The sequence below is a fragment of the Pleurodeles waltl genome, chromosome 9, assembly GCF_031143425.1.
Source record: "Pleurodeles waltl isolate 20211129_DDA chromosome 9, aPleWal1.hap1.20221129, whole genome shotgun sequence".
NCBI classification, from domain to species: Eukaryota; Metazoa; Chordata; class Amphibia; order Caudata; family Salamandridae; genus Pleurodeles; species Pleurodeles waltl.
Window position 1 is genome coordinate 750916486 of NC_090448.1, and position 26172 is coordinate 750942657.

The 26172-nt window shown below is 45.4% G+C and overlaps 1 protein-coding gene across 1 annotated transcript in view; it reads left to right on the forward strand.

Moving 5' to 3' along the window:
* Positions 1-13967, forward strand: part of LOC138259915 (UTP--glucose-1-phosphate uridylyltransferase-like) — an 89438-nt gene extending 75471 nt beyond the window's left edge. Inside the window, exons 10-11 of the mRNA XM_069207895.1 lie at positions 8882-8986; positions 12315-13967. Coding sequence (XP_069063996.1) covers positions 8882-8986; positions 12315-12422 — 213 coding nt within the window. The 3' untranslated portion in view covers positions 12423-13967. The remainder of the gene's footprint in view (positions 1-8881; positions 8987-12314) is intronic.
* Positions 13968-26172: the final 12205 nt, after the last annotated feature.

Sequence of the window (26172 nt, forward strand, 5' to 3'; positions counted from 1 at the left end):
GAGGGACCCTCCTTGATCTGGGTGCAGTAGCTGTGCTAAATTGAGTAAGAGTCTATTTGCAGTGACCTTCTCCAATATTTTATATTCCATAGTTAATACCAAGATCAGTCTGTAGGAATGGGCATTTAATAGGTCTCGTCTTGGCTTAGGTAATACCAAAATAACAGCCTCTGTTGAGGACTCTGGAGGCAAACCTATGTGCAATGCCTCTACATACATATGGTGTAATTTGGGTGCCATTTTGGAATGGGAGGTGGTGTAGAATTTTTGGGGTAAACCATTCCCCGGTGCTTTCCCCTTTGCTTATTGCCCTGTGGCAGCCTTCACTTCCTGTAATTCCAGGTCAGCCTCCAGAGCCCCTGCTTGTGCAGCTGTGAGCCTCGGGAACTGTACCCAGGATCTAAATCAGGAGATGTGAGCACTCTGTAGGGTCTCTGTGATTGTGTATAAAGTTTTGTAGCATTCAACAAATGCACTACTAATGTCTTTCTGTGTTGTGACAATGAAATCTGTGCATTTCGGTTGTGTCTCTGACCTCAGTAGCCATGCCAGTAGGCAGCCAGTTCAGTCTCCTGTTGTGCGAGGTATTCTTTGTAGTGTAAGCAGTGTGGACATTCTGTTAAGGATTGTTTTTTTTTTTTTTGTCAGTTCTAGCAATCGTTATCTGTCTTACATGTTCACTGCCTCCTAGTTCTAAGTGCCATTTTACATCTAGTATCTCCTTCATAAGTGATGTTGTGACCCCATTTACCCCATAAGAAATCTTAATGCATATCCCTTGTATGACAGATTTGAAGGTGTCCCATTCTATATTAAGCCGGGGCAGTGTTTTCATTCTCTAAAATAGTTGTCAGTTGACTCCCCTATTGTCTCTCCAAATAGAGGGGGTCTAACAGTGCATTTGGTGTAGTCACCAGTTGGGTGTGACTGTGGCTGTCCTTCGAACAGTAGTGTTGCAAGGAGGGGTTGTCGTCTGAGTCAGTGCAGCACAGATATTCAGAATTATAAGTTCATGATACCGGACGGTGGATCCCATTATTCTATCCAGGTGTGTGGTCCTGCACAGTCCAGTAGTGGGAGTATTCTTAGCTTGTAGGGCGGGTTTCATGCCATAGGTTCGCCAGTTCCAACCTAGTGATTCATTGTCTAAAATCTCTGGTCAGTGGTATATATGAGGCAGATGGAATGGGCAGTAACGAGTGGTTCAAGGAGCAATCGAGCACCAGGTTATAGACTCCTCCCCATATCCTATGCATACTTATGGTTCTGGTAAGATGAGGGGATATAGTATCTGGGACTGCAATTAGTCGGTATTGAGCACATAAATACTAGCTATCAAAAGATCTGGTCCCATCCAGCATCCCCTCCAGCATGAATCTACCCTCTCTGTCTATCACAGTCTGGTGTTTTAGGACTGGTGCCCTTGGTGCCACCCATATCAATGTGCCTCTTGCATACATGGAGTACTTCATTACATAAATTTGTACTCTCTAGCTCTTCCTTAGTTTCTGCAATTCCACAACTGTCAGGTGTGTTTCCTGCAGGAGGGCTATATGGGCATGTCAGTGTTTCAGAGAGACATGTATCTTGTGCCATTTTACTGAAGAGCCCAAGGCTCGAACATTCCACGGGGTAAAGTTATATGTGTGGGCCATTACTGTGAGACGCCTGAGAAGTGGGGGAAGTAATGCTATGCCGCTGTCCACTATTTGCAGGGACCAAGGATGTGTGCCATGTTGGGAGTGGTGGTCATGGTGAGCACTTTGGGTCAGAGCATATGTCAAGTATTCGCATGTGTGTGTAATTCCATACCCCGGTCCAAGCCAAACATGCTTTAATCATTGGACAGTAAAACGGACAACACAAAAACAACAATAACAGAACCATAACTTGAGTTTGCATGCTCATTGGCATCTCGTTGATGGGGAGTTCTTGTCGATGCTCACTGTCAACCTTACCTCCACCTTAACATTATCACTATCTGCATACCAGTGTCCTAGTAAAAAATTGCTTGTGGCAAATGGATCCGGGAGTACAGATCCCCTTGGCAATCAATAAAGTCAAATCAAGTCATCTGCCAATTGGGAGTAACCAGGTCTCCTTTTTTCAGTGAATTACTGCCATCCGAGAATGTCATTGTGAAACCCTCTGCATAGCTAGATCGCAATGGGGTGGCCGTCTCCCTCCTTGTGTGGGTATCCGTGATCAGAGATTCTCTTTCCGCTGCAGGCGTTGTTTAGGCCGGCTCCCTGGCTTAGGTCCTGTTGCAGTAGCGCATAGCCAAGAAACATTGTGTCCCTCTGACTCCAGCCATGTCCACACCGCATCAGGCGTTGTGAAATAAAGCAACTTATTGTTTAATGTGACTCTCAGCTTTGCAGGGTAAAGTGAACCCTAGGGTATCCCCAAGGCTCTTAGGGCCTGATTCTGACCCTGGCGGTTGACTACCGCCAGGGCAGAGTGCCGCGGATGCACCGCCAACAGGCTGGCGGTGCATCCCCGCGGTCAGAAACGGGAAACCGGCGGTGTCCCGCCGGTTTCCCGCTGCCCTAGGGAATCCTCCATGGCGGCGCTGCAGGCAGCGCCGCCATGGGGATTCCGACCCCCTTACCGCCAGCCTGGTTCTGGCGGTTTTGACCGCCAGAACCTGGCTGGCGGTAACGGGTGTCGTGGGGCCCCTGGGGGCCCCTGCAGTGCCCATGCCAATGGCATGGGCACTGCAGGGGCCCCCTTACAGGGCCCCACCAAGATTTTCAGTGTCTGCCAAGCAGACACTGAAAATCGCGACGGGTGCAACTGCACCCGTCGCACCCCTTCCACTCCGCCGGCTCCATTCGGAGCCGGCATCCTCATGGAAGGGGGTTTCCCGCTGGGCTGGCGGGCGGCCTTCTGGCGGTCGCCTGCCAGCCCAGCGGGAAACTCAGAATTACCGCGGCGGTCTTTTGACCGCGCAGCGGTATTCTGACGGTGGGACTTTGGCGGGCGGCCTCTGCTTGAGAACCAAGGTCACGTAGTCTGGGCCTGTGCCCCTTGGAGAATGCCATCTCTATCCCTGTAATTCAGCACCCTGACCCCCATTGGCCTCAGTGGGGCCCCGGCAGGGGAAGTCTGGATGGTACTCTATGCACACTTTCCACCGTGAAGAACGTGGACTGAGTATTCATATGCATTGTGTGGAGCAGCCAGGTCTCCATGAACAGTTCTTCTGAGTGGCCCTCTGCCCATATTTGTAGGCCCACCACTCTGTTATTGCGGGGGGGGTTCACCCTTCTAAGTCATCTGCCCTTTCCTGTTGAGTTTGTATGTCATGTCGCATTTTATTGAGCTGGAGTTGCAGTGTGGCCACCATTGGTCTCAGAGTGGCTAGAGTAAACTCTGTTTCCTCAACTTTATCTGTAAGTTTCCCGTGATCTGCAAGCATCAGGCCCACATCAATGGTTACTACATTTATTTTCTGCTCCAGGGCCGTTCAGGAGTTTTGATTGGCCGGCAGAATTGTAACAGAGCGTTCCTCAGTCGCTGGCTTAGCTTCCACCAGGTGAGTAGGAGTCACAGTCCCCCCTTGGCAGTGATTGCCTGGGGGTCCTTCCATTGCACCCCTGTTGCAGACAGCCTTGTGTGTAATTTTGCCCAAGCTGACCACTATGTGGTGTGGAGTCACCTCATGCCGGGGAGCTACGTCCACCCCTGTGCAGTGGTTACATCTATTTATAGGTGCGTGCTCTGCCACGGAGTTCCTTTGCGGCTTCTGGCCACCTTGAGCAGACACAGGTGCATGAAACCAGGGGCCTGACCAGGATGATTTCGGAGTCCACAGAAACAATGCAGCTTCCCACCATCCGGCCTGCACCCAACCCCCACTCTTTGGGTCTAGTCCACCTCTGTAGACTCAGTCTTGAAACACAGCAATTATAGGTGGGGGAGCACGGGCAGTCGCATTCTCTCCTGACCATGGTGCCAGAAGGAACCTCTTGCCCTTGGGGTGCAGCTCGGCGGCCCTTTTTAATATTGAAGTAAGTGTAGTAGCTCTATCCTCTGGGGCTGTGCCGGGCACACGCGATCTGTCCAGGTGCAGCTGTCCCCCGTCATTGCAGCATTCAGGACTGGGGCAGGAGAGCCGGGACCCAGGGGTCTACACTAGCTAGGAATCAGAGGAGTCCCCACGCTGCATTCTCCCACAGACCACAAGCCAGAGGTCATGCCCGGCACCTCAGCCTTTTGACTCATGTCGTAGTCACTAGCAAACTGGACTACAAAAAAGCCCTCTACTTCTGGATCATCAAACAGCTCATCAGATGATTCCAAATTATCCAGGACTCTGCTGCCAGACTCACACTCAATCTACCACACTATATGCATCTCAGAGAACTCCACTGGCTTCCACTAGCCAAACGGCCCAGTTCAAACTCCTCAGGTGCACCTGCACCCTCAATGCACCCCACAGTACAGGACCTAGCTCAACAGCTGCATCTCATTTCTCAAACCTACCAGGAACCCCCCATTGACTGGGTTCATACTTTGACACATCCTTTGCATATGCAGGACAGGATCTTGTGGCCAGGCCTTCTCACACATTGCTCCCAAGACCTGGAACACCCTGCTTTTACACATTCAAGCCAAGAAGCTGGGGAACTGCTCTTCAAAAAGCCCTCGGTAGGCCAGGACACACCTGCCTCATTGCTTGGATACCCTTCCTGGTCATAGTGTGCTCTATGTACTTTTAACATAATATAAACATAACATTACACCGCAAAAGAATGGTTCGGATAACTGGAGTCATAATTCGAACCATGAGACATACCATTATTTTACTGATTGGAACTTTGATTTGAGCGTGATGTTCTAGAATTCCATTGCTAACTCTTAAATAGGAGTTGAAATGCAATTCTGGACCTCAGTGCTTATGGTTTACATGAGCAGCAGCTGAAATCCGCCTGCAGTTGTGTCAGGGAACATTTCTGCTTCCATCTGCACTGCCTTGCAGCAGCTCTGTGCCTACCAGTACCACCGCAGAAGAATGGGACTTGTGGAAGGTACAACTCTGTTGATTTCTTGGTGAAAAAGAAAAAAGATGTTCTTCCAAATACGCCTGCCAAACCAGCAGATCCGCACCAGGTCGCACACTGTGCTGAGGACAGAAGGTGTGTTTTTCACAAAGTGCGCATGGGCACCTCGTTTTGAGAGCATGAAAATTGACTTGTGCACTACAACTATGAAACAATCTCATTTTTCCAATTGTGAAGCGAATAATTGCTCTTACAGTTAGGTCGAAAAGAGCATTGCAGTGGCTCAGTAAGAATAAATACATTTTCTTCCGTGGTTCACACTGCAAACTAAGGGCTCTATTTAGAGCATTGTAAAATGAGAACACTGACATATTTTGTCAGTGCTCTCGCCCCACCAGACTTGTGGTTCCTCTGCACTATTTAGAGTTGGAGACAACTTCAGATTTACATCAGCGGAGCCTCTGCTGGCTCTACCAGTGGAAACCTCTGATCTGATGGTCGTTTCCACCAAGAGGGCATCGGATCTCAGTGGCCGGGGTTGCACTGTACAGAGGGCGGGCAGCGGTGAGTTATTTTCTGTGCACGTGTCCGCTTTGTGGTGCATGGTGGGCTAGGAGTGGGGAAATGCATAATGGCGTCCGCACACAGAGAACACTACTCGATGTGGCCATTTGCAAACAAACAAACTCCCACTTTGTCGAGTTTGCCAAACAGGTGCTTCAAAGAAAGAGCCTGCTCTGCATACATTCAGTGCTCTGTCACAGCATATACCTGAACAGACAGAGGACTTTTCAAGGGTAAATTCTTAGTGAATAACTCTATTTTCTCACTGACGGTATATTTAGGAGTGTTATTTTCTGCTTAGAATTTTTTATGTAGCTTTAGCTTTTCATGAAACACTCTGTGCTGATTTGTGTACCTATCTCAACTCAGTTAAATGTTCTACTGAAAGAATCAATGTAGATAAAGACAAGTCTAAGGCAGTGTAGGTAAGGTGGACGGTTCTCAACCCATCCGCCTCTCCGCCAGGGTGTTAATGAGGCCAAATCGCTCCTCTCGCAGGTCACGTATTTCACTAGGGAACCACCAAGGCCAGCCCAGGTCTTCAACATTTAGAGCTCCACTTGGTGAGGTTTAGACGCTCAAGGAACAGTAGATGCAAACTCCTCCCGCTGAAGTTCTACACTGACTTTGCCACTTCATTCCTCTACCAAATCCTTGCCCTCTGATAAATAAGCAATGTAGAGGGTTTGGAATGAACTTTAAAAAATCAAATGAAATGATCACATTTATTGCAGATAAAAGTGCCCTGCAGTGGAGGTCAATTTGAAGGACAAAGGCTGGCATCTTTGTAGTCAAGGAATAGAGAGCGTAAACTCAATTACTATATTTTCTTTCATTGTGTGCATTGTAGATTAAAGCATTTCTAGATGTAACATGGACCTGAGGCGAAACTAACACAGTTTGATAAAAACGGGGAAGCAGCATTTGTCAAATGAATGTCAGGAACAGGTTTATGTTGACCCTGATCAGACGAAGTCATCTTGTAAACGTCTTTGCTTTTTCACCACTTCTCATCAGTATTGGCGATTATAGGTAAAATCTCCTGTTTGGGATTTTCTTGACTGAAATGTCTGATTAGATGCTGCACCACTAAGCCTGCAAGTTCTGCACACAAATAGCGGTTCGGAATATTAACTGGTAGGAGAAGCCCAGGCTTTAATAGGAAGGCTCTGTATTCAATGCAAAACAAGGACACAAGTGAAGGAGAGGTCAACTCAAAGGGAAATAACTGAAAAGTTGTGCCACAGTTCGCTACAAAGCTCTACTGACTATTGTAACTCTCCACAGGAGTGCTAAATGGGAACCAAGAGATCTGCTACTATGAATCAGAAAATACTTCCCTGTGTGCTTGAATCTACAATTGTCAAACCATCGGAGACAATTAGTGGTGTCAGCTACCGACAACAACCTCGCGCCATGGTTTGCCATCCTAGCGTGAGCCCAGAAACATCACGCTACCTCTACAGTCATCACAGGAATTCGCAACCTTAAGCTGGAATCCTGAAAAAAAGGAGCTGCTTGCACTTGTAAAGACAAACCTGGTGCAACTAGGAATTTTAACTGTCTGTGTCCTAAGAATAACTTCTGGAGTTAGTGCAATGATTATTTTCTGGAGTACAAGTATGGATGTCCAACACCTGACTGCAAGTGTGACTCCCACAAGAAAATGCAGGTGCTCCCTAGGGTCCGGGAAAAAGTATCCCTGGGTCTTAGGCCACTAATGTATACTGTGAACTCCATTATTCTGAAACTGTGGTGGCAAACAATAAGAGTAGAGCAATGATGAAGAGAGAGCCAGGAACCAGACTCAATGACATAGAGGGTTGCAGTTGAAACTCTGGGACAATTATTGAATGAAAACAAACTGCGTTTGTTCCACAGAACACAACAGGAATATGAACTACAGAAGGGTCCATTTCTGACTTTTCAAGCTTTAATAAAGAAATCCATGGATAATGAGACATAATTCGTGGCCATCCGCAAACACATACTGCTTTATCATTATTTTTAAGGATAGGGACAAAAATGTGGTTCAGGGACATGGAAGGTACAATTTACGAATGAAGAATGAGTGAAGATGGTGAGGTATCCGAAGAAGGCGTCTAGAAATGTGAGATTTCAGTTTATTAAATTATGTAATCTGCATAGTTTGTATCAGACAATGCACAAGATGTTTGTGGATTTAGCAGACAGTTGCCCAAGAGCTTAGACAGACACAAGGGGCAGACCTGATGTATATGTTCTGGTCATGTGCATCAATAAAGTTCTAATTCACATATGTTTTAACTTCTATAGAAAATGAGACAGAAAAGCTAAGTTAAGCATGACCTCAAAACATGTGTGCTAGGACTGATGAGCAGGTCATAAAAATATAGAAAGCTGTGTAGATGTGTGAATCTTGCACTTTTGCTGACAAAATACAGCCTACAATATAATGGAAGAAGGACAGTGCCTATAGAATGTATGGTGGGAGATGGAGTTAGTTCCTTATAAAGGAGAGGAGGTGGTCCAACAGTGGCACATGGTCCTGTCAAATTTGGCAAGGAAAAATTACGAAAGGCCACACTGAGACATGCTGATAGCACAGCAGATTAATATTAGTTGACTGGGTCTCCTGAAAAATGATAAGCACTTTATGAAAAAGGCATTTATTGGTCTAATTGCCTAACTGTGGGACAGGTGTGAGAAAAATAAGGAGTGATTCTAATGCAATGACGAGGGGGGTGGATCAGTGGCTTTTGATAATAGGCATCCTAATATTCGATGTACTGGTGAATGCTGATATGATGTATAGTTAATTTGACTATGCATGCAATATTGGTGGATACTCCACTTCGTGTGTATTGTAACATGAATATATGCTGTCTTAATGTTAAAGATCATATTGTCAAACACAAATCTAAGTAAAATCATTCAAAGAAGATAAGAACTGAGTGGGCCGGGTCAGTCCAGTGGGCATCAACAAGTTAATCACAAACACCCACTATTGCAGACTCCAACTCCTTTAGCATCTCTCATAATCCCCAGTGATCATTCTGTTTGTTCCTGTGTGCCAGCTTTAACTGCCTTCACTTAGTAAAATAAGCGTAGCCCTGTTTTTATCTTTCTGGTGCCCAAATGAACCACTTAAGCGATTGCCTGAAAGCTAAAGTATAATGCCATTTTTGCATTTTGTTTTGTTTTGGTGCATGAAACTATTTCACAAACTGCAATCTTGTACCATTCAGATAGTAGTATTCCTCCTTGAAACTTCCATCCCTGTAAACTTCCAATCAGTTACTCATTCAGTGTGTCTGGTCTTCTCATTCCAGGTGCACGACTTTCTCCGTCGCTTCCAGAACATCCCGGACCTGCTAGAGTTGGACCACCTGACTGTGTCAGGCGATGTCACTTTTGGAAAGGATGTCACACTGAAGGTAAGTCCCACAGACCTGGAGCGGCAAGGTGGGTAGGAGTTGAAGTAAAATTAGTATCTGGTTAGAAACAATTTTCTTTGAATCCTCTGAGCTCAACCGATTCTAAAGATATGGTAGGAAGCTGGCCTGGTGTTTGGTGGGTACCTAAGGTACTTATACCTTATACCAGGTACTTACACCTTATAATAGGTATCCCCTATTAGTGAATTGTAGGCAGTGTCTAGAAGCCAGTCTCTCCAGAGGTAGCTATGGATGAACAGCCAGGGCTTATCTAGGAGACATGCAAAGCTCCTGCAAAACCACTGTAGTCACACAGCACTTACACACATGAAATAAATCACTCAGTTGTACAAAAATAAAGGTACTTTATTTTTGGAACACAATACCACAAAATACTAGAAGGGTAACCCTCTAATAGGAGGTAAGTAATACACTAAATATATAAACTAGCAAACAGTAATAGGCATAGAAAAGGTTAGAAAACAGTGCAAATAGCAAGAACCAGTAGTGACCCTAGGGGGAGCCCAAACCATATACTAAAAAAAAGGGAATGCGAACACAGGACCCCCACCTAGATAAGTAGAATGTGGAGAGTGGAGCTGGGAGTACTAGAAAACCACAGAGGTGAGTAACACAGTACCCCCTCAGCGACCAGGAAAGCAGGAGTAAATCACAGGAATTTCCCCAAACCACCCAAAAGGAGGGAAAAAAGAAAAGAAGACATCCAGACAAGACTGCAAGAAACCAGCAGTGGATTTGTGGAAAAGAAGACCTGTGGGGAGAGGGGACCAAGTCCAAAAGTCACAGTCGAGTCCAGGAGGAGTAGGAGCTACTACCCACCCAGCTGTACTTGCATGATTTGGTCGACAGTAAGGAAGAGCAGGTCAGCACTGCAGCCCTGGAGCTGGAGAAGAATTTGTGAAGAATGCAGAAGATGTCCCATGCTGGAGTGAAGATTGCAGATGGGTGTCGGTGCAGGAATTCCACCATCAAGCCTTGGCAAAGGCAAACTTGCAGTTAATGGAAAAGTGGTGCTGCCTGGTACCAGCAAGGCTCAGGAACGACTCAACCCAGGAGGGGGAGTCACAGGGGACCCTCAGCGTCACAGGGTCCACAAGAGCAGAGGCATCACCCACAGGAGTCCCACAGGACGGGAACACAGAAGTTGCAGAAGGAGCCCATGCAGCACTACAGAAAGGGATCCCACGCCGCAGGAGAACCAGGCAGAGAGCTGTGCGTCATAGGAAGGAGTGCTGAGGACTTGAGCTACACATCGCCTGAAGATCCCTTGTGGAGATTCAAACAAGGCTTGACAGCTGCAAGAGACGCGGTGCACATGGGTACTGTCCTACTTAGGAAGGTAAAGGCTTACCTACACCAAAGTTGGACAGTTGGCAGAGAGGACCAAGAGGACTACTCTGGGCCACCACCCGTGATGCAGGATCCATGCAGCTCAGGATAAGAGGAGATCTACGCAGCCGGTAGTTGTTACAGCAGATGCCTGCAAATGCAGGGGAGTGCCTCCTTCACTCTAAGGGAGATTCCTTGTTCTTGTGCAGGATGAAAAGTTGCTGTCTTCTTAGGATGCACAGCCGGGGAAATGTTGCAAAGCTGGCAGGTGCCATGGAAACAAAGTTGCAGAAGAGTCTTCTTCGTGGATTGCAGCGTTGTCAGTTCCTGGAAGATCCAGTTGTGGTTCTAGTGTCCAGAAGTCGAAGTAGAGGTTGCAGAGAAGTCATGCTGGATGGCAGAACCCAGTGACCATCTGGAGGAGCTCAAAGCACCACCCCTTGGGTGGTGATGGACAAAGGGAGTTGTCACTCCCCTTTCCATTGTTCAGTTTCGCGCCAGAGCAGGAACTTGAGGGGTCCCTGAACCAGTGTGGACAGGCTTATGCACAGAGGGCAGCAAATATTCCCTTCAAAGCATACCAGTGGCTTGTGGAGGCTACCCCTCCCAAGCCAGTCACACCTATTTCCAAAGGGAGAGGGTGTCCCCTCCCTCTCCTAAAGGAAATCCTTTGTTCTGCCTTCCTGGGCTTGATCGGATCAAGCAGCAGGAGGTCAGAAACCTGTCTGAGGGGTGGCAGCAGCTTGGGCAGCCCTGAAAACCCCGTAAGACTGGAGGTAGTAATGTTGGGGGTCCTCTATGAAGCCCCCAGAATGCATGGAATCATACTTCCAATTCTTGCAACAGTATTGGGGTATGAGTCTGACATGTTTGATACCAAACATGCCCATGTTTGGAGTTACTATTATGTAACTGGACATTAGTAGGGACCTATGTCCAGTACACGCGTAAACATGGCATCCTCGCACTCACAAAGTCCAGGAAAATGGGCCTGGAGTTTGTGGGGGCTCCTCTGCTAATGCAGGAGTGCCCTCACACACAGGCACCTGCACCCAGCCCTCTGGGCTGAGAGGGCCTGCCATAGGAGTGACTTATAGTGACCTGGTGCAGTAACCTGTAGTGAAAACGGGTGCATGCACCCCTTTTACGCAGACTGCAGTGGCAGGCCTGCAGAACCCTTTGCATGGGCTCCCTATGGGTGGCAGAATAACTGATGCAGCCCATAGGGATCCCCTGGTACCCCAATGCCCTGGGTACCTAGGTACCAAATACTAAGGACTTATGCCAATTGTGGGATGAAAAAGGTTCCAGCAACCAAGTTTACAAGGAGAGAGCATAATCACTGGGGTCCTGGTAAGCAGGATCCCAGTGAGCACAGTCAAACACACTGACAGACAGGCAAAATGTGGGGGTAACCATGCTAGAAAGAGGCTACTTTCCTACAGATATTTTCTGTGACCTTATGTCTATTCCTGAGCCCATTCAGTCCTAGAGGTGGATGATGCCCCTGTCCTGCAGACATTGACTTTAAAGAGTGTTTGTTTCCCTCTGCCAATCCTGTGATTCCTTCTGCTACTTCGGGTATAAGGGTGCATATCCTAGAACCGACAGGCTGTGTATCCTTTGCCAATCCACTGAGCCCGTCCTGTGTTAATATTGAGAGTATCTGTAGCCATAAACAGGCAAAATAGGCCATCTGGTAAATGATCTCAAAATAGATTGCAGAACCCAAGCTGATATCATCAAACAAAAGAATGTTCTCAAGTGCCTATTGTTGGTATTTATTAGACATGTTGGGCTAGGTAATGAGAAGTTGTATTTTTTATACAACCAGTGGCCCCTCTAAGATTAGAGGCTAGACATCCCAGTCCATTCACAATAACTATTGATCCTAAAGATAAAACTCAACGAAATGTGTGATTTCTAAACATTCATGCTGAAACCATTTGTTTGGTTCTTTCCCCACATCTTTTTCTAGGGCACCGTGATCATCATTGCCAACCATGGTGACCGTATTGACATCCCTACTGGTACAGTCCTGGAGAACAAAATTGTATCAGGAAACCTGCGAATTCATGACCACTAACCCAGATTGGTTCAGCGAGACACAGGAGCCTTGAACAGGGGAGGAGTAGCACTAGTCGCCTCTGCCAAACTGGAGCCAACAGTGGTGTCTCATTGCTTGAGGCACTTCACAGCTTCTTCCTTCACCTGTGGCACAAGAGAGAATTTACCCTAACCCAGCTTAAGTGTTCCACGTTTTCTCAGTGACTTCAGTTGCCTACCACTGCCTCATTCTATCATTTCTGAATGAAAGCAGGAGTTGGAAATTAAAAGTAAAGCTACACATGGATTAAATCTACCTCAGATGACTTGGTGCACATCTGTGCTGAGTGGCAGTGAGCCACTGCTCCTCAGCTGCCTTTTCAGTTTTTGTTTCTCCCTACTGGCAGGTCTAAGCGGCAGACCTATGGGGCATATTTAAGAGCCCTTAATGCCATTTTAACGCCACATTATCGTCATTTTTTTAACGTTAAAGTGGTGTTAGAAGGCCAAAAAAAACAGTGCCATATTTACAAAGTGGCACAATGCTTGCACCAGGCATAATGTAGCACAAAGGGGATGTTTTCCCATTAGGGCGGGACATAAAAATGGCGCCAAGAAATCTAAGAGATTTGTTTGCGTCATTTATTCTGCACTTTTAGCAGGTGTTAAAAGAAGGCTTCCATTCATTACAATGGCCCTCTGAGTGCTTTGCAGGATTAGCGTCAACATTTTTTTACGCTAATCCTGCAAAGTGCTGGACTAGCGTAAAAAGGTCTGATGCTAGTCCCTTAACTACCGCTATGGTGCACCATATTTTAAATATAGCGCATACTTGGTGGCGTTAGGGGGATGCTAAGGTGCACAAGAAAAGTAGAGCTGCACTGCGTGCTGCCCCACTTTTCTTAGATATGCCCCCGTGTGAACTAATCTTTATCTAAGTTGTACCCCTAACTTGTTTATAATTCTACTATTCCTGTCAGTTTGCTTCAGTATTAGAAGCATCATATAATTGCTCTGCTATTTCTGTACACATGAGATCAACGATCATAGAACATCTCCTCAGAGTAGGCAATTGAGAAACAAGTTGTTCAGTCCTCTACGGATGGAACTTTTTAATAAGCAGCAGGGGAAGATTTTACATCCATTAAACGTGGAGAACTTTTACTAACAAGCATTGTGTAATTAGACAGGTAGATATTGCCAATAGTCACCAGTCTGATTTTAGGGAATTTAACCACCCTCAATTGAAGCTGTACAATCGGTAGATATTGGATTTTTATTCAGTACCTTCAATATATTACATCAACGAGGTTCAGGGATATTCTCAGATTCCACAAGAACAAATGAGTGAAATACCCCCACTTGCATTACATGTGATGTGTTAGATTTGTGAGGCTGAAAAAATAATGAGGGTCCCCTGGTCAGTGGTTGTCATTATCATTCAACCCCTTCTCCCATTTCCGTATTTCGACCATTTCTTTATATAGGTGTAACGACACTTAGATTTTATTTATGGTATCTTTGTACATTTGTAAAATATATATATTAATAAATGTGTGCAACTGCTCTTTGGCATTGACTTGAATATATGTGTCTATGGTATTATTCACAATATGTCGCAGTGTCGGTCTGAAATGTTTCTGAATGAACTGCAGGAGTGTGTGTGCATTACACTGCAGTGTTAGAGGTCTAGTCTGAGATGGTCGTGTAGCCTCTGTGATCCCTGTGGTGTGAGTGGCATTATTTTGTACAATTAGAGCTCTAGCCTGCGGTGGTTATTATAATTCGCAATCCCTCCGGTGTGAGTGGCTTTGTTACGTAATGTCAGTGAGATGGTCTGAAATGGGCCTGCCTGTGTGAGTTGCGGTCTGGGGGGCTAGGAGTGGCATTGCATTGAACTGCATTATCAGAGCTGACCTGAGACGGGTCTGTGTGAACTAGAGTCACTGTAGTGTGCTTGACATTAAATTGTCAGAGAGCTGGAATCATGGGTCTTAAAGACTGCATTCTTGGTGCTGGTAGTGGCATTATCCATCTTGTCAGAATTCACCTTGAGTGTTTTGTTTATGGCTGGCATGCCCTGTACTGTGAGCACAGCCTCTCCTCTCACAGCTGCTCCGAAGACATACTGTGCGGACTCCAGGCCCTTATTCGAGGAGCTTTGTTCAGCCCTCTCAAAGCTGGGTATTGATGGGATCACAGCAGACCGTCTCCATTACAGTGAAAAGAGGCTCCAAAGACAGCAGTTTTTATTAAGCTTTTGTCTTCTGTGAAATCCAAGTGAATCACTACTGGAAACCGGGGACACCCACCTAATCAATTTCTACAACTTGAACCTCAAAACAATACACAAAAACACAGAAACGGGGGTACTGTAAACAAGTACAGTTATGAAATATTTTATTTAATTCACAAACAAAAACATGCAAAAATCGAAAGTTTACTCTGAAAGTTGAAGTGCCATGCTGAGCTAGTTTTGAAACACAGGGCTGCGTCGTATTCACAAGAATATGGCGCAGCCCTGTAATTTCCCCTGCGCCGGCACTAAATTAAGCTGCCTGCGCCAATGCAGGCATCCTTGCAACATTGTGGAAGGGTGACTGCGTTGAGGGGAGTGATTGTTTATGTGCAAGATGGTGTCCCTTCCAGCACATAAACAATCATCAATGGCATTTTGCTTCTTCTGCAGCACACATAAAAAAAGCAAAAAACGAGGTGGAATAAAAGCATTCCTCCTTGTTTTGCCATGCTAACACCACTCCAGGGGTGGTGATAGTTTTTGGCGCTGGCAGAGATTTACGAAAAGTAGTGGTTCAAAAGTAATGGGTGTTGCAGTCAAATGCCCCCTGCAACACCCATTCCACGCCCATCTAATGCAGAAAACTGCACCGGAGGTGCCCATATTTACAAGGAGGCGTAATGCCACAAGTGGCGTTACACCTCCTTGTAAATATGGAGCAGTGCTTAGCACCACAGGAGCGTTGCAAAAAGTGACGCTTCAGTGGCAATAGGGTCTTGTATATCTGGCGCATAATTACTTTATAAATGACTGATTGATAAACTGTTTGTTAAGATGCCCTTTGTCTTTTTTACTATAATGCACACTATCTTTTCGTGGGCCCATACCAGTGCTTCATTTGAGGTCACCAGACGTCCATCCTATATTCCTTTTGCTGTATTTGCGCTGCTCCCACAAATCAAGATAAGAACACCATCTTAATATTTAGCATCCAGTTTCAAATTCCTCCATACTTACAAAGTGTTTTAGTGTTTTCAGTGTTGCTTTCTTGGCTACCTTTACTTTAGCAACTGCTGCTGAGCCACTGAGTAGACATCGGGGTCTGCGGCCTACAGGTTAAGAATCATTGGTCTAGGAGAACCCTATGGTGCAAGTACAGCAGGTAGGAGGCAGGGGGACAGCCAGATGCTAAGAATTGAAGGGTCGGATATATCATTGACCATGTCACAAATCAGTACTGGTTGCACATTATCTGCAATAAGACCAGGCCTATTTTTTCATTTTTGGTTGTGTTGGATTTGTCAGTTTGGCACGGTGCTCAAAGTAGGTTGCAATGATTTGTTGAACTGTTACCTCATTAAATATTCATGATGCAGGGGGCTCAAAGTATTAATAGGTTTTCGACTTTATGAAGCCTTGTACGCGCAGTGATAGGCTTTTCAATAGTGAAAAAAAGTAACGCAACTGATCAAAATTACATTGTGTCTGAAAACCTGTAATGGAAACGTTGTGATTCCTTGTTAATTGTAAGGAAAAGGCGTGAACGTGAAAGAGTTGCTCTCCATTTTTTGCATTTGATTATTCATAAGTAAGAACTTTTGTGAATCTTCCTGTTAGCCGATTTGCTCTGTACTGGATTGGTATATCCGCAGAGCTGAAAGAACTGGCCAGATCGCATTGCAGACCTGTGAAAACACTGCACTGCCTGGCAACGTCGCCACTGATAGATACATTTGACCAAAAGTCTTTAGATTGTGATTTGCTTGATGGGATGTGGTATCAAAGTGTATTCTTCGATCTTGTGCCACCACATACGGGTTTCATGACTGGTTGCTGAGCTTATGGCCTTTGCAATAAAAACCATAAAGGTAATCTCACTGTACTGATTTATAATTGTGTTGTATGGTATCAACAGGAAATCTATTACTGTAATTTCATTTTAGGTTTCACCTAAGAAAGTGCATGCGCTGTCATTGCGAAATGTATTGTAAACAAAAACCTAACCCTTACTTATTATTGGTTGGCGTCAATGTCAATCTCATTTCCTTGCTTCTTATTGGTCAGCACCTCCTGCTTCCACTTTCTCTTTGTGTCTTCCTGTCTTCCATGGAGTATGGACCAAGTACTGTTTCCTGTCTGTGGCCTCTGTTCTTCCACCGGCCACCTGCTTGCAGAGGTACTCTTTTTTTTACTTTTGATCTAGCACTTTATAAAGGTGCATGCGTTTGCAGGCCCTCTCTACCGCTTTTCGTCCCCACCACCCCTCTCCCATCCTTATTTCTTTGTCCCGTCCCTCCAACACCTCCTGCATCCCTCCTGCCCCTCCCACTCCCTCCCCATTCATCCATGCTTGCCCCTGCCCACCCTCCCAACTCTCCTGCTCTTCCTGCATTCTTCTTTCTTGCTTCCCCGCCCATCGGAAAAAAAGTGCTTTGATAGAAAATGGTTAAGTGTAAAAAAGTGTAATTTGCGTATGCAAAGTGGAAGTGATCCAGGAGCAGTCAATGAGACATAACATAAATGGGAAAAAATAACAACAAAAGTGGAAGTTGCTCTAAAATGTTTTGTTGAGTCACGAAACAGGAGTAAATGATTTGTGCTTGTTTACCGTCATCAACTCTTGTCCCTTTTCCATTCAACCTAAGGCAAATGTTCTACAGAAGAAACTGTTATTTCATGTTTTGTCAAAGTGGGTCACTTAAAGGGATTTAGGGTAGTCTTAATTGTAGAATTGCAATGTTTTTAGAGATTTCTGGGACAGCAGTACATTGTCCCACTTGTCCATGCTTTTGAAATATCTGTACAGCAAAATGTAATACACAGACCCCGGTAAGAGGGACTGTGTCCCACCGCCTGTTGCTGCACCTGTGTTCACCCACAAGCAATGCTGACTTTTGCCTTGTGTGCCCCCGTGCATTGGCATTTTGTTATTACACCTGTGATCTCCCTCCTTGAGTGACATTGACTGTTGTAGTAGGTCCTGATATGATCTGGTGCCTCCTCATCATGGCCACAGTGGTTGGATATCTAACCATCGGTGCAAGGACTTAGTTAATGCAGCAATTTGAATTAGAAATCCAATTGGACTGCAACTCATACACAACCCACTGAGCAATTTTGTGCAGGAAATGTTTACTGATCAAGATGAGTTAAGTGCCACAGTGGAATTCCTAATCCTCTTTCCTAATTGAATAACATGCAAAATAGCACTAAGAAACCGAATATGTAACTTAGAACGTTTATTTTATAATTCTAACCTAGTGCGTAAAGTATGAATGGTAACCACAGAGAATATGAAGGGACTGCAATGAAGCATGTTATCCTCAGCAAAACCCTAAGGAACATTTCTAACATGGGTATTGAGGGGCATATTTATGAGAGTGTTGCGTCACGTTTGCACCACGCAATGTGGTACATGCATTATTCAAACCTCTAAGTCAGATTTTTGAAGCCATGCAAAGCCGCTTTGTGTGGCTTAAAAAATCTGGGGTAAAGCAGCACAAATCACTGTGGTGCGTCACTCGGCCGTGGGAAGGCATTCCATGGGCGTTGTGTGGGTGTTCCCAAGTAACTCCGATTTGTTTTTATGCAGTCCCAGATTTACAAGACCTTGTATACCTGGGAACATGCCAAAAAGATACACCTTCCAAGGAGAAGGGTGACAAGGAGAAATATGTGCTGCATTTTGCAGCACACATAGATAAAAGAATATGCTCCTCAGGATTATTATTGTGCAGGAAAGTGTCCCTTCCTGCCCAGAAACAATCTTGCGTGCAACACAGACACCCTTGCACCATGGTGCAATGGTCCCTGCTTTGGGGCTAGGCAACACATTGTGCGCCAGCGCAGGTGGAAAAGTCAGAAATGCGCCATATGTCTTAAAAACGGCCCATTCCTGTCCTTTCCCTGTCACGCAGCGCAGCTAGCTGACTTGATGCGCTGCACTTTGTGACTTGGCTGCATAGATGGCCCTGAGTTTATTTTATTCTCACACCCTCAGGCTATTTATAACCTCTATGCTAAGTTTTAATTAAAGCAGTAAATAGCAAGCATATGCTTGTTTTTTTTTAGGTTGATTGTATAGTATATCTGTGTTTTCAATGTGAAATAACAATTCAGATATTTAGTATGTGAGCTTGTTCAGGCCGGAAAATAAACATTGACAAGCTGAAGGCCAATTCTCTGTGCTGTCCCCTGTGTTGCCTCAGGCTGATGCTGGTTGCCGCTGCAAAACCAGCATGACCTCAGGCGTGATAATCCTAGCACAAAGTCCCTCTCTGTCTATTGTTCCATACTTGAGATTTTATAGTATGTGATCGCCAATTTTATCTTAGAATTTGAAAACAAGACACGGTTTGCAGACACTAAAATACAAAACAACCATGTCGATCAACATGCCATCTCGATTATCATATGTATTATAGGTAACCAGCAGTATAAACATAAAAAACGTGTCATCCTAGACAGTAAGCAACACAATGCAAACATTTCTACACGTCTTGAAACCATCACACTTTCTCTGAAAAAGATATTTGCATCTGAGAACAGACAGAGGCAGAAAAAGTAGAGTGTGATGGAACCAAATGATGGAAGTAGAACATTTTGAAAAGCAACTGTCTCAGTGTTCATGACAGCCCTTGGCCTTCCTCATTTCATTTGTGGCCTCTCCAGAGGCATGATGACAACCCCAGACTGAAGGCCCTATTGTGTCTATGTTCACTGCAGCTTCTTATTATTTTCCCTGTTGAGTAGCATCTGCTTTCACTCTTGCAAATTAGCTAAACTGGTAGATCTGCATACACTGTTCTTTTGAAGCTCGCAGTAAAGGAAAAAGCTCAGCACAGAAGGTGTTGGGATATTTCTGTCCCAAGATGTGGTTCATTCGATGACATGTCTGCTCCTACAACTGAGGAAGCTTTTGAACTGGAAGACTAAGCCATTGCAACCCAACACTTCACTTTGGTTGTAGCCCAAAGCTGCACTTGAAACTGTGGCCTTTATTTATACTTTTTTACACAAAACCGCTCAAACTCAGTCTTGCGTCAAAAAGTATAGCGCCGTCTTGCTTCATTCCAGAGCGCCAGCCGGGTGCCAAATTTATGGAATCCCGTAAGCTGGTGTTAAGGAAGGGCTAGCATCTGGTAAAATGACGTTAGCCAGGTGGGAGAGGTGGTACGGGGAAGGCGGTTTTGCCTCAAAAAATGATGCTAAGCTTGTTAGAGGCAAAAAATGCCGTTAACCAGCCTAATGTCATTTCCTGATGCAAAACCAGCCATACCACATGCCACCTGTCTTATAAAAGACAGGAGTCATGCCCACCACCCCAGTGGCCAGCACAGGGGACCAGTGTCCCCTGGGCATGGCCATTGCACCCAGTGCCATGTAGGGGGGCCTATTTCAGGGCCCCTAATAGCACTTAAAAATATATTTGAAAATACTTACCTATACCTACCCTACTTACCTGGGATGGTGGTTCCCCATCCTGTATTGTCCCATGGGTGGGGGTGTTCCTGGGGATTGGGGTGGGCACCTGTGGGCCCTTTCAATGGTGTTTGACCATGGAAATGGAGTCAGGTGCCATTATTTAGGCACGCCTCCCACTCGTGCACCTTTTGTGCATGGGAGGAAAAATAAGGCGCTAGGGGCTTTGAGTAATTTTTGGGACTGGAACACCTACCTTGCATCTCATTGACGCAAGGTGGTTTCAGGCATCTAAAAAATGACTTTAACTCCAATATTTTTATGCTAGACAGGTCTAGCGTCAAAATATAAATATGGAGTTAAGTTTGCGCTGAATTTGTGTAAAAAAAAATGACACTAATTCAGCGGAAACAGAGTATAAATATGCCCCTGTATCTTTCCACATACCATGATAATGGCTGCAGAATAACTGCAATACTTACTTAATAATAGAAGTTAGTTCCATAAAACATCCCCAGGTCCTCAGCATATTTACCCTAACTTAAATAAATGTTTGTAGGGTGAGTTATGGTAGATTCACATACTCTACATGCTCATGCCAACTAGTGTTGGGCTTGGACATCTGAAAATTGTTTTCGAAGTCTCTCGAGTTACTCCTCCGTTGGCTGGTAATGTGCATGGGTACTGGCTCCAGTGTTAGATTTTGTTCTGCACAGCTTATGAGTGTAAAGATGGAGCATAAGACAGAAGTGTATAGTGACCATGCAAAAGGTAACAATCTTAGAAGTGAGATAATAGAGCATGAATCTGCAGTAGCCAACAGTTTCTGAGGAGGTAGGTGTAGGCATGTGAATCTACAGCACTACATACGAATAACAGATATTTACAACATAAGCAACAGATTCTGCTCATAGCATGTGTGGCTGTAGATACACATGGTCTGCATAGCCTGTAAAGCAATCCTCCTTTAAGCGGTGGTTATCTGGAGGATGTTACAGAAGACTGAAAAAGAATCCTTAAGACAGTCTGGCCAACTTGTGCTTGTTAGTATGCTAAGACATCTGCCCAGTAATGTTTAGTTAATGTCTGTGGAGTAAACCAGGCAGCTGCTTTACAGATGTCAGTTGTGGTTATTTTACTTAAACAAACTGTAGAGGCTCCTTTCTTGCGAGTGGAATGAGGCCTGGGTGGGACAGACAGATTTTGTTTAGCTTTAAAATAGCAACTCTGTATGCATTTGAGAAGCCGCCAAGCTATTACCACCTTTGAAAGTGCAGAACCCTGGTGCGATTTGGCAAAGAGACAAATAGTTGTTGAGTTTTGTGAAATGGTTTCGTTCTATCCATATAGTACATGAGAGCATGTCTAATATCAAGAATGAAAAGAACCCTGTCTGCTGCAGAGTCTGGTTATTGTAAAAACACTGGATACTCAGATAAAAAAATATACCACTTTCGGAAGGAACCTGAAAGAAAGGGTCCTCCAGAGTGAAACCCTATCTCACTCACATGTCATATTAATCAATCAATTGGGTTTTGTACTGCATGGCTAATCACCCGAGAGGTTATCAAGGTACTTGCAGGTTCCTGAAGCTCATTCAAACAGCCAGGTCTTGAGGGCCTTTCGGAAATCTGGGAGTGAGGTAATGGTCTGGAGTTACGTGGGAAGGCTGTTCCAGGTCTTGGCTGCAATGTGGAGAAGGAGCAATCTCCACTTATGTTTCTGTGTATGCAGGGGTTGTGTGCCAGTGATAGTGAGGCGGAGCGCAGTCTTCTCACCAGTCGGTGGAAGTTCAGGCAGTGTTTAAGGTAGGCAGGTCCTTTGTTTGTGTAGAGCTTTGTGTCCGTGTGTCAGCAGCTTGAATTGGCATCTCTTCTGTATGGGGAGTCTCTGGTGTTGCCTGAGGTGGGGTGTGATTTGGGTTTGTTGGGGGAGGTCGAGTATAGCAGCAGCGTTCTGTATTGTTTGAAGTCTTTGTTGGAGGTGTGTGGAGATTCCTACGTAGAGAGTGTTGCTGTAGTTCAGTCTACTGGTGATGAGGGCCTGTAACATGGTGTGCCTTGTGTGCAGTGGTAGCAGGCGGAGGAGACGGTGCTGATTTAAGACTTCACAGTGAGGTTTTTGGTTCAGGTCGTAGTTGTGATGTCCACCAGGAGTTGTTGCTGTTGTTGCCGAAGGTGAGTACTTCCGTCTTGTTTGTGTTCAGCTGCAGGCAGTTATTCTTCATCCAGTCGGCAATGCTCATCATGCATCAGTTGAAATTGGTCCTGATGGTCAGTCAGTGAGTGAGAGGATGAGCTGAGTGTTGTCTGCGTAGGAGGTTATGTTGAGACCATGCGATCTGACTATGTTGAAAAGCGTTATCATGTATACTTTGAAGAGCATAGGGCTGAAGAATGAGCCCTGGGGGACAGCGCAGGTGATGTTCTTGGGCTTCGAGGTGGGAGGTGGATCCTCTGTGTTCTTCTGGTTAGGAAGGAGATGATTCATCCAGCTCGTCTCCTTGGATTCTGATGTGGTGGAGTCTTGCTATCAGCATTTGGTGGGATACAGTGTCAAAAGCTGCCATGGGGTAGGTGAGGAGCAGAGCTGCTGTTTCTCCTTAGTCTAGGAGGGTTCAGATGTCATCAGTGGCTGCGATCAGGGTGATCTTGGTGCAGTGATTGCTGTAGAAGCCGGGTTGGGAGGCATCAAGTATATGGTTCTGCTCCAGCTTGTGTCATGAGTTGCTTGTTGATGATCTTTTGCTGGCAAATGGAGCAGGGAGATTGTCTGGTATTTTTATTTTTTTTGCTGTGGTCGACGGAGGCTTTTTTCAGTAGTTGTCTGACTTCTGCATGATTCCAAGCTTTGGGAAATGTTGCGGTGACAAATGAGGCTTTGACCAGAATGGTGAGTTCCTGGCCGATCCTCTGGTTTCCGAGATTGAAGATGTGGGTTGGCATGGATCCATGGGAGCTCCTGAGTGGATGGATTTCATGTTGGAAGTGGTGTCCTGGATGGATAGGAGTTTCCAGGTGATCAGTTTGTGGTTTGTGTCGGTTGCGATGGTGGCATATCTGTCGCAAAAACTCAGAGGTGTAGGTTGGGGTTCGAAGATTCTGTGTATGGTGGAGATCTTGTCATGGAAGAAGTTGGTGAGCTTGTCGCATAGCTCTTGCGAGAGTGTGATGTTGTTTTTGCTGGCAGCCGGATTGGAGAATTACTTAACGATGTTGAAAAGTTCCTTGGTGTTGTTGGTGCTGGTGGCAATACGTGTGGCTAGGGTTGTCTTCTTTGTTGCTCTCAGCAGGTGGTGGTAGAGGTTGAAAGAGGTCTTGAAGGCTGCCCTGTCGGAGTTGTCCTTACTGTTGCGCCATCTCTCGCCATCAGTCTGCTGTTTCGTTTTATTGTTCTGAGTTCTTGGGTGTACGAGCTGACTCTTTTAGAGGATTTTTTTAGGTCATTGCTTTTGATGTGGAGGATGCTGTCATCACAGTTGGTGATTAAAGTCCTTAACTCTTTGTTTGAGGTTTGTGGTGGTGGAAGATTTGACGGTGTTGAGGGTGTTCGTCCAGCGGGTCTCTGAGATTTTGTTCCAGCTAAGTCTGGAGGCGCTGGTCATCTTGGAGATGGCGATAATAGAGCTGGCGATGCTGGATTAGACAATGGAATGGTCGGTTCATATGAGTTCTGTGATCTGACTGTATTTGATGGGTTTGCTGGGTGTGAAGATGGGGTCCAACATGCGTCCTGTGGTGTGCATGGGGTCGTGGACGATCTGGGTCAATCCGAAGCTGCTCATCCTTTTGAAGAAGTATATGGTGTTGTAGTTTGGGTCGTTGTTGTGGAAATTTAGAACACCAAGGAAGATGTAGTCCGAGTGCAAGGCCAGGGGTGCAATATGTCTTTGATGGTGTTGCAGAAGCTGGTGCGCGGGCCAGAGGTTAGGATGCGAGGGTGTCTCTGATGATTGTCTTGTGGTCTGTGTGAAGCTTAAAGCTGAGGGGATGCATGGGGTGGTGGTGTTGTCGAAGGTGTTGGTGCACTGTAAGGTTTCTATGTGAATAATGGCTATTCCTCCTCTCGGCTTGTTGGTGTGGTCCTTTTATATCCGCCGGGGATTGGTGTGGCAATGTCTGAAGGTTGAGCTAGGTCTCTATGAGGGAGGCGATGTCAGGTGCAAGGGTGGCCAAGAGGTTCCAGAGTTCAGTGGATTGCTTTCACATAGAACGGGTTTTGAGGAGTAGGCAGTGGAGTTGGTGTGTTGCTTCTGGTGTGGTGTGGCAATAGGTTGGCGGACTGCTTTGTGGTGTGGTGGAGCTCATGGTGGTGTAGGAGTGCAGTGCGGCATGGCAGCAGTGTTTGCTTGATCACCCAGTGTTCAGGGCATGAAAGATGGCGGCATTGTATCTGTGGGTGGGGCAGCAACCACGGGTCCTGGCGATGGGCACAGTCTAGGCATGGATGGGCTCAGATGGGCTTGCCTTTGTCATGCCAGTGGTGCACCAGCACGCCTGTTGCACGCATCTGCTGCTCGTCTGCACTGTGGTCTCTATTAAGTACGTCCTGGGAGGTTGGAGGGACACTGGGAGGCGGTGGCGTGGCGAGGTGAGAAATGGGTGGCAGGCAGGAGTGGGCAATGAATAACGACGAGGATGGGAGAAAAAGCAATCATCACAAAAACGTGGGGCAACAAGGCAAAAACAGGCAGAGAAACGAGGGAAAAACAAGTGAAACAAGCTAAAAACAAGTTGAAAAACGAGGGGCAGCAAGGGAAAAGTGGGCAGAGAAACGAGGGAAAAAATAAGTGAAACAAGCAGAAAAACCAGCAGAGAAACAAGGGACAACAAGGGAAAAACAGGCAGAGAAACATGGGAAAAACAAGTGCAGAGCAAGGAGAAAAACGAGGGACAACAAGGGAAAAGCAAGCCAAAAAATAAAGAAAAAGCAAGCAGAGAAGGTGAAACGAGGGGCAGAGTAGAAGCAAGAGTAATGCAGCAGCACTGTGGGAGAACTTGGTCAGGGACATAAATTGCTTACCTTCAAGGCGCTAGCCCTAGCCCAGTTCATTGCACATCATAAGGATGTGATAGCGACAGGGAGATGAACTGCAAAGGGCATGAATATATTCAAAAGGAGGACCTACAAATCTGGTAAGGACAACATTAAGGTTCCAAAGTGTGGCGGGGGTTATTCTGGGAGGTGTAATTAAAGCAAAGCCACTACTCTCTTTTAAAATAAACTTCCTAACTTGCAACATTTAACGAATATGGACTCAATAGCTCCAGACCCTGTGGTTTGAGTAAATTGTACCTATTGTAGTGCTGCTGGCAAGTTACGATTCTATTTGCATTATTTTCCCTGCTTTGGTGCTACTCGGTCTGTACAATAAAGGTTATGTACACATCATTGAAATCTAAAACGGATTAACACAATAGTTATTCGTCTGTCACATTTTGATGGCAATGAAATGCAAGCTTTTCTTTCTGTGCCCTACTCTTCTTTTCCTGTGCTATATTTTCCAGAAATGAAAAACATGCTCACTGCGTTTCGTACCCTGCTTATATTCACTTATTTTGGTAGCTATCTTAATATTGAAAAGCAGAAGGAACGTGTTATTTAATAAAGTAATCAATAAATATGATTTTCCTAAAATCCAAATACCTATTGCAACAGAACAATAATAGAAAACAACGTAGCAGATTATTGCTTTCTTATAACAATGGTGAATGCTTCTCCGTACATTATGCAGTGAATTAAATGTATTCCAGGTTATCCCTACTTTTTTATAATTGGCATCAGCCTAGAACTAAACCACCGATGACCTAATTTCAGCTGGTTGCGAAATGAAGGATTCCAAAGCTTTTCAGATCTGCAGCATGGCACCGGCGCTGGCATACAGGTGACCTCATTTTCAAATTGGAGCAAGGGCCTAAAGTAATGCCTAATAAAATATTCATTTATAGTTTATGGTTAGCTGCTCGACTGTAATGTACTAAGTGAACTACAATGATCTCACAATAGTTCCCATTCCCTTTAAGCAGGCTTAATTTCATTGATATCTAACAAACACTCATATAGGGACTACATGAAATTGAAAGACTGCAATTCCACTGAGTGGCAAGAGGCGCCCAAAGAAAAATTCCAT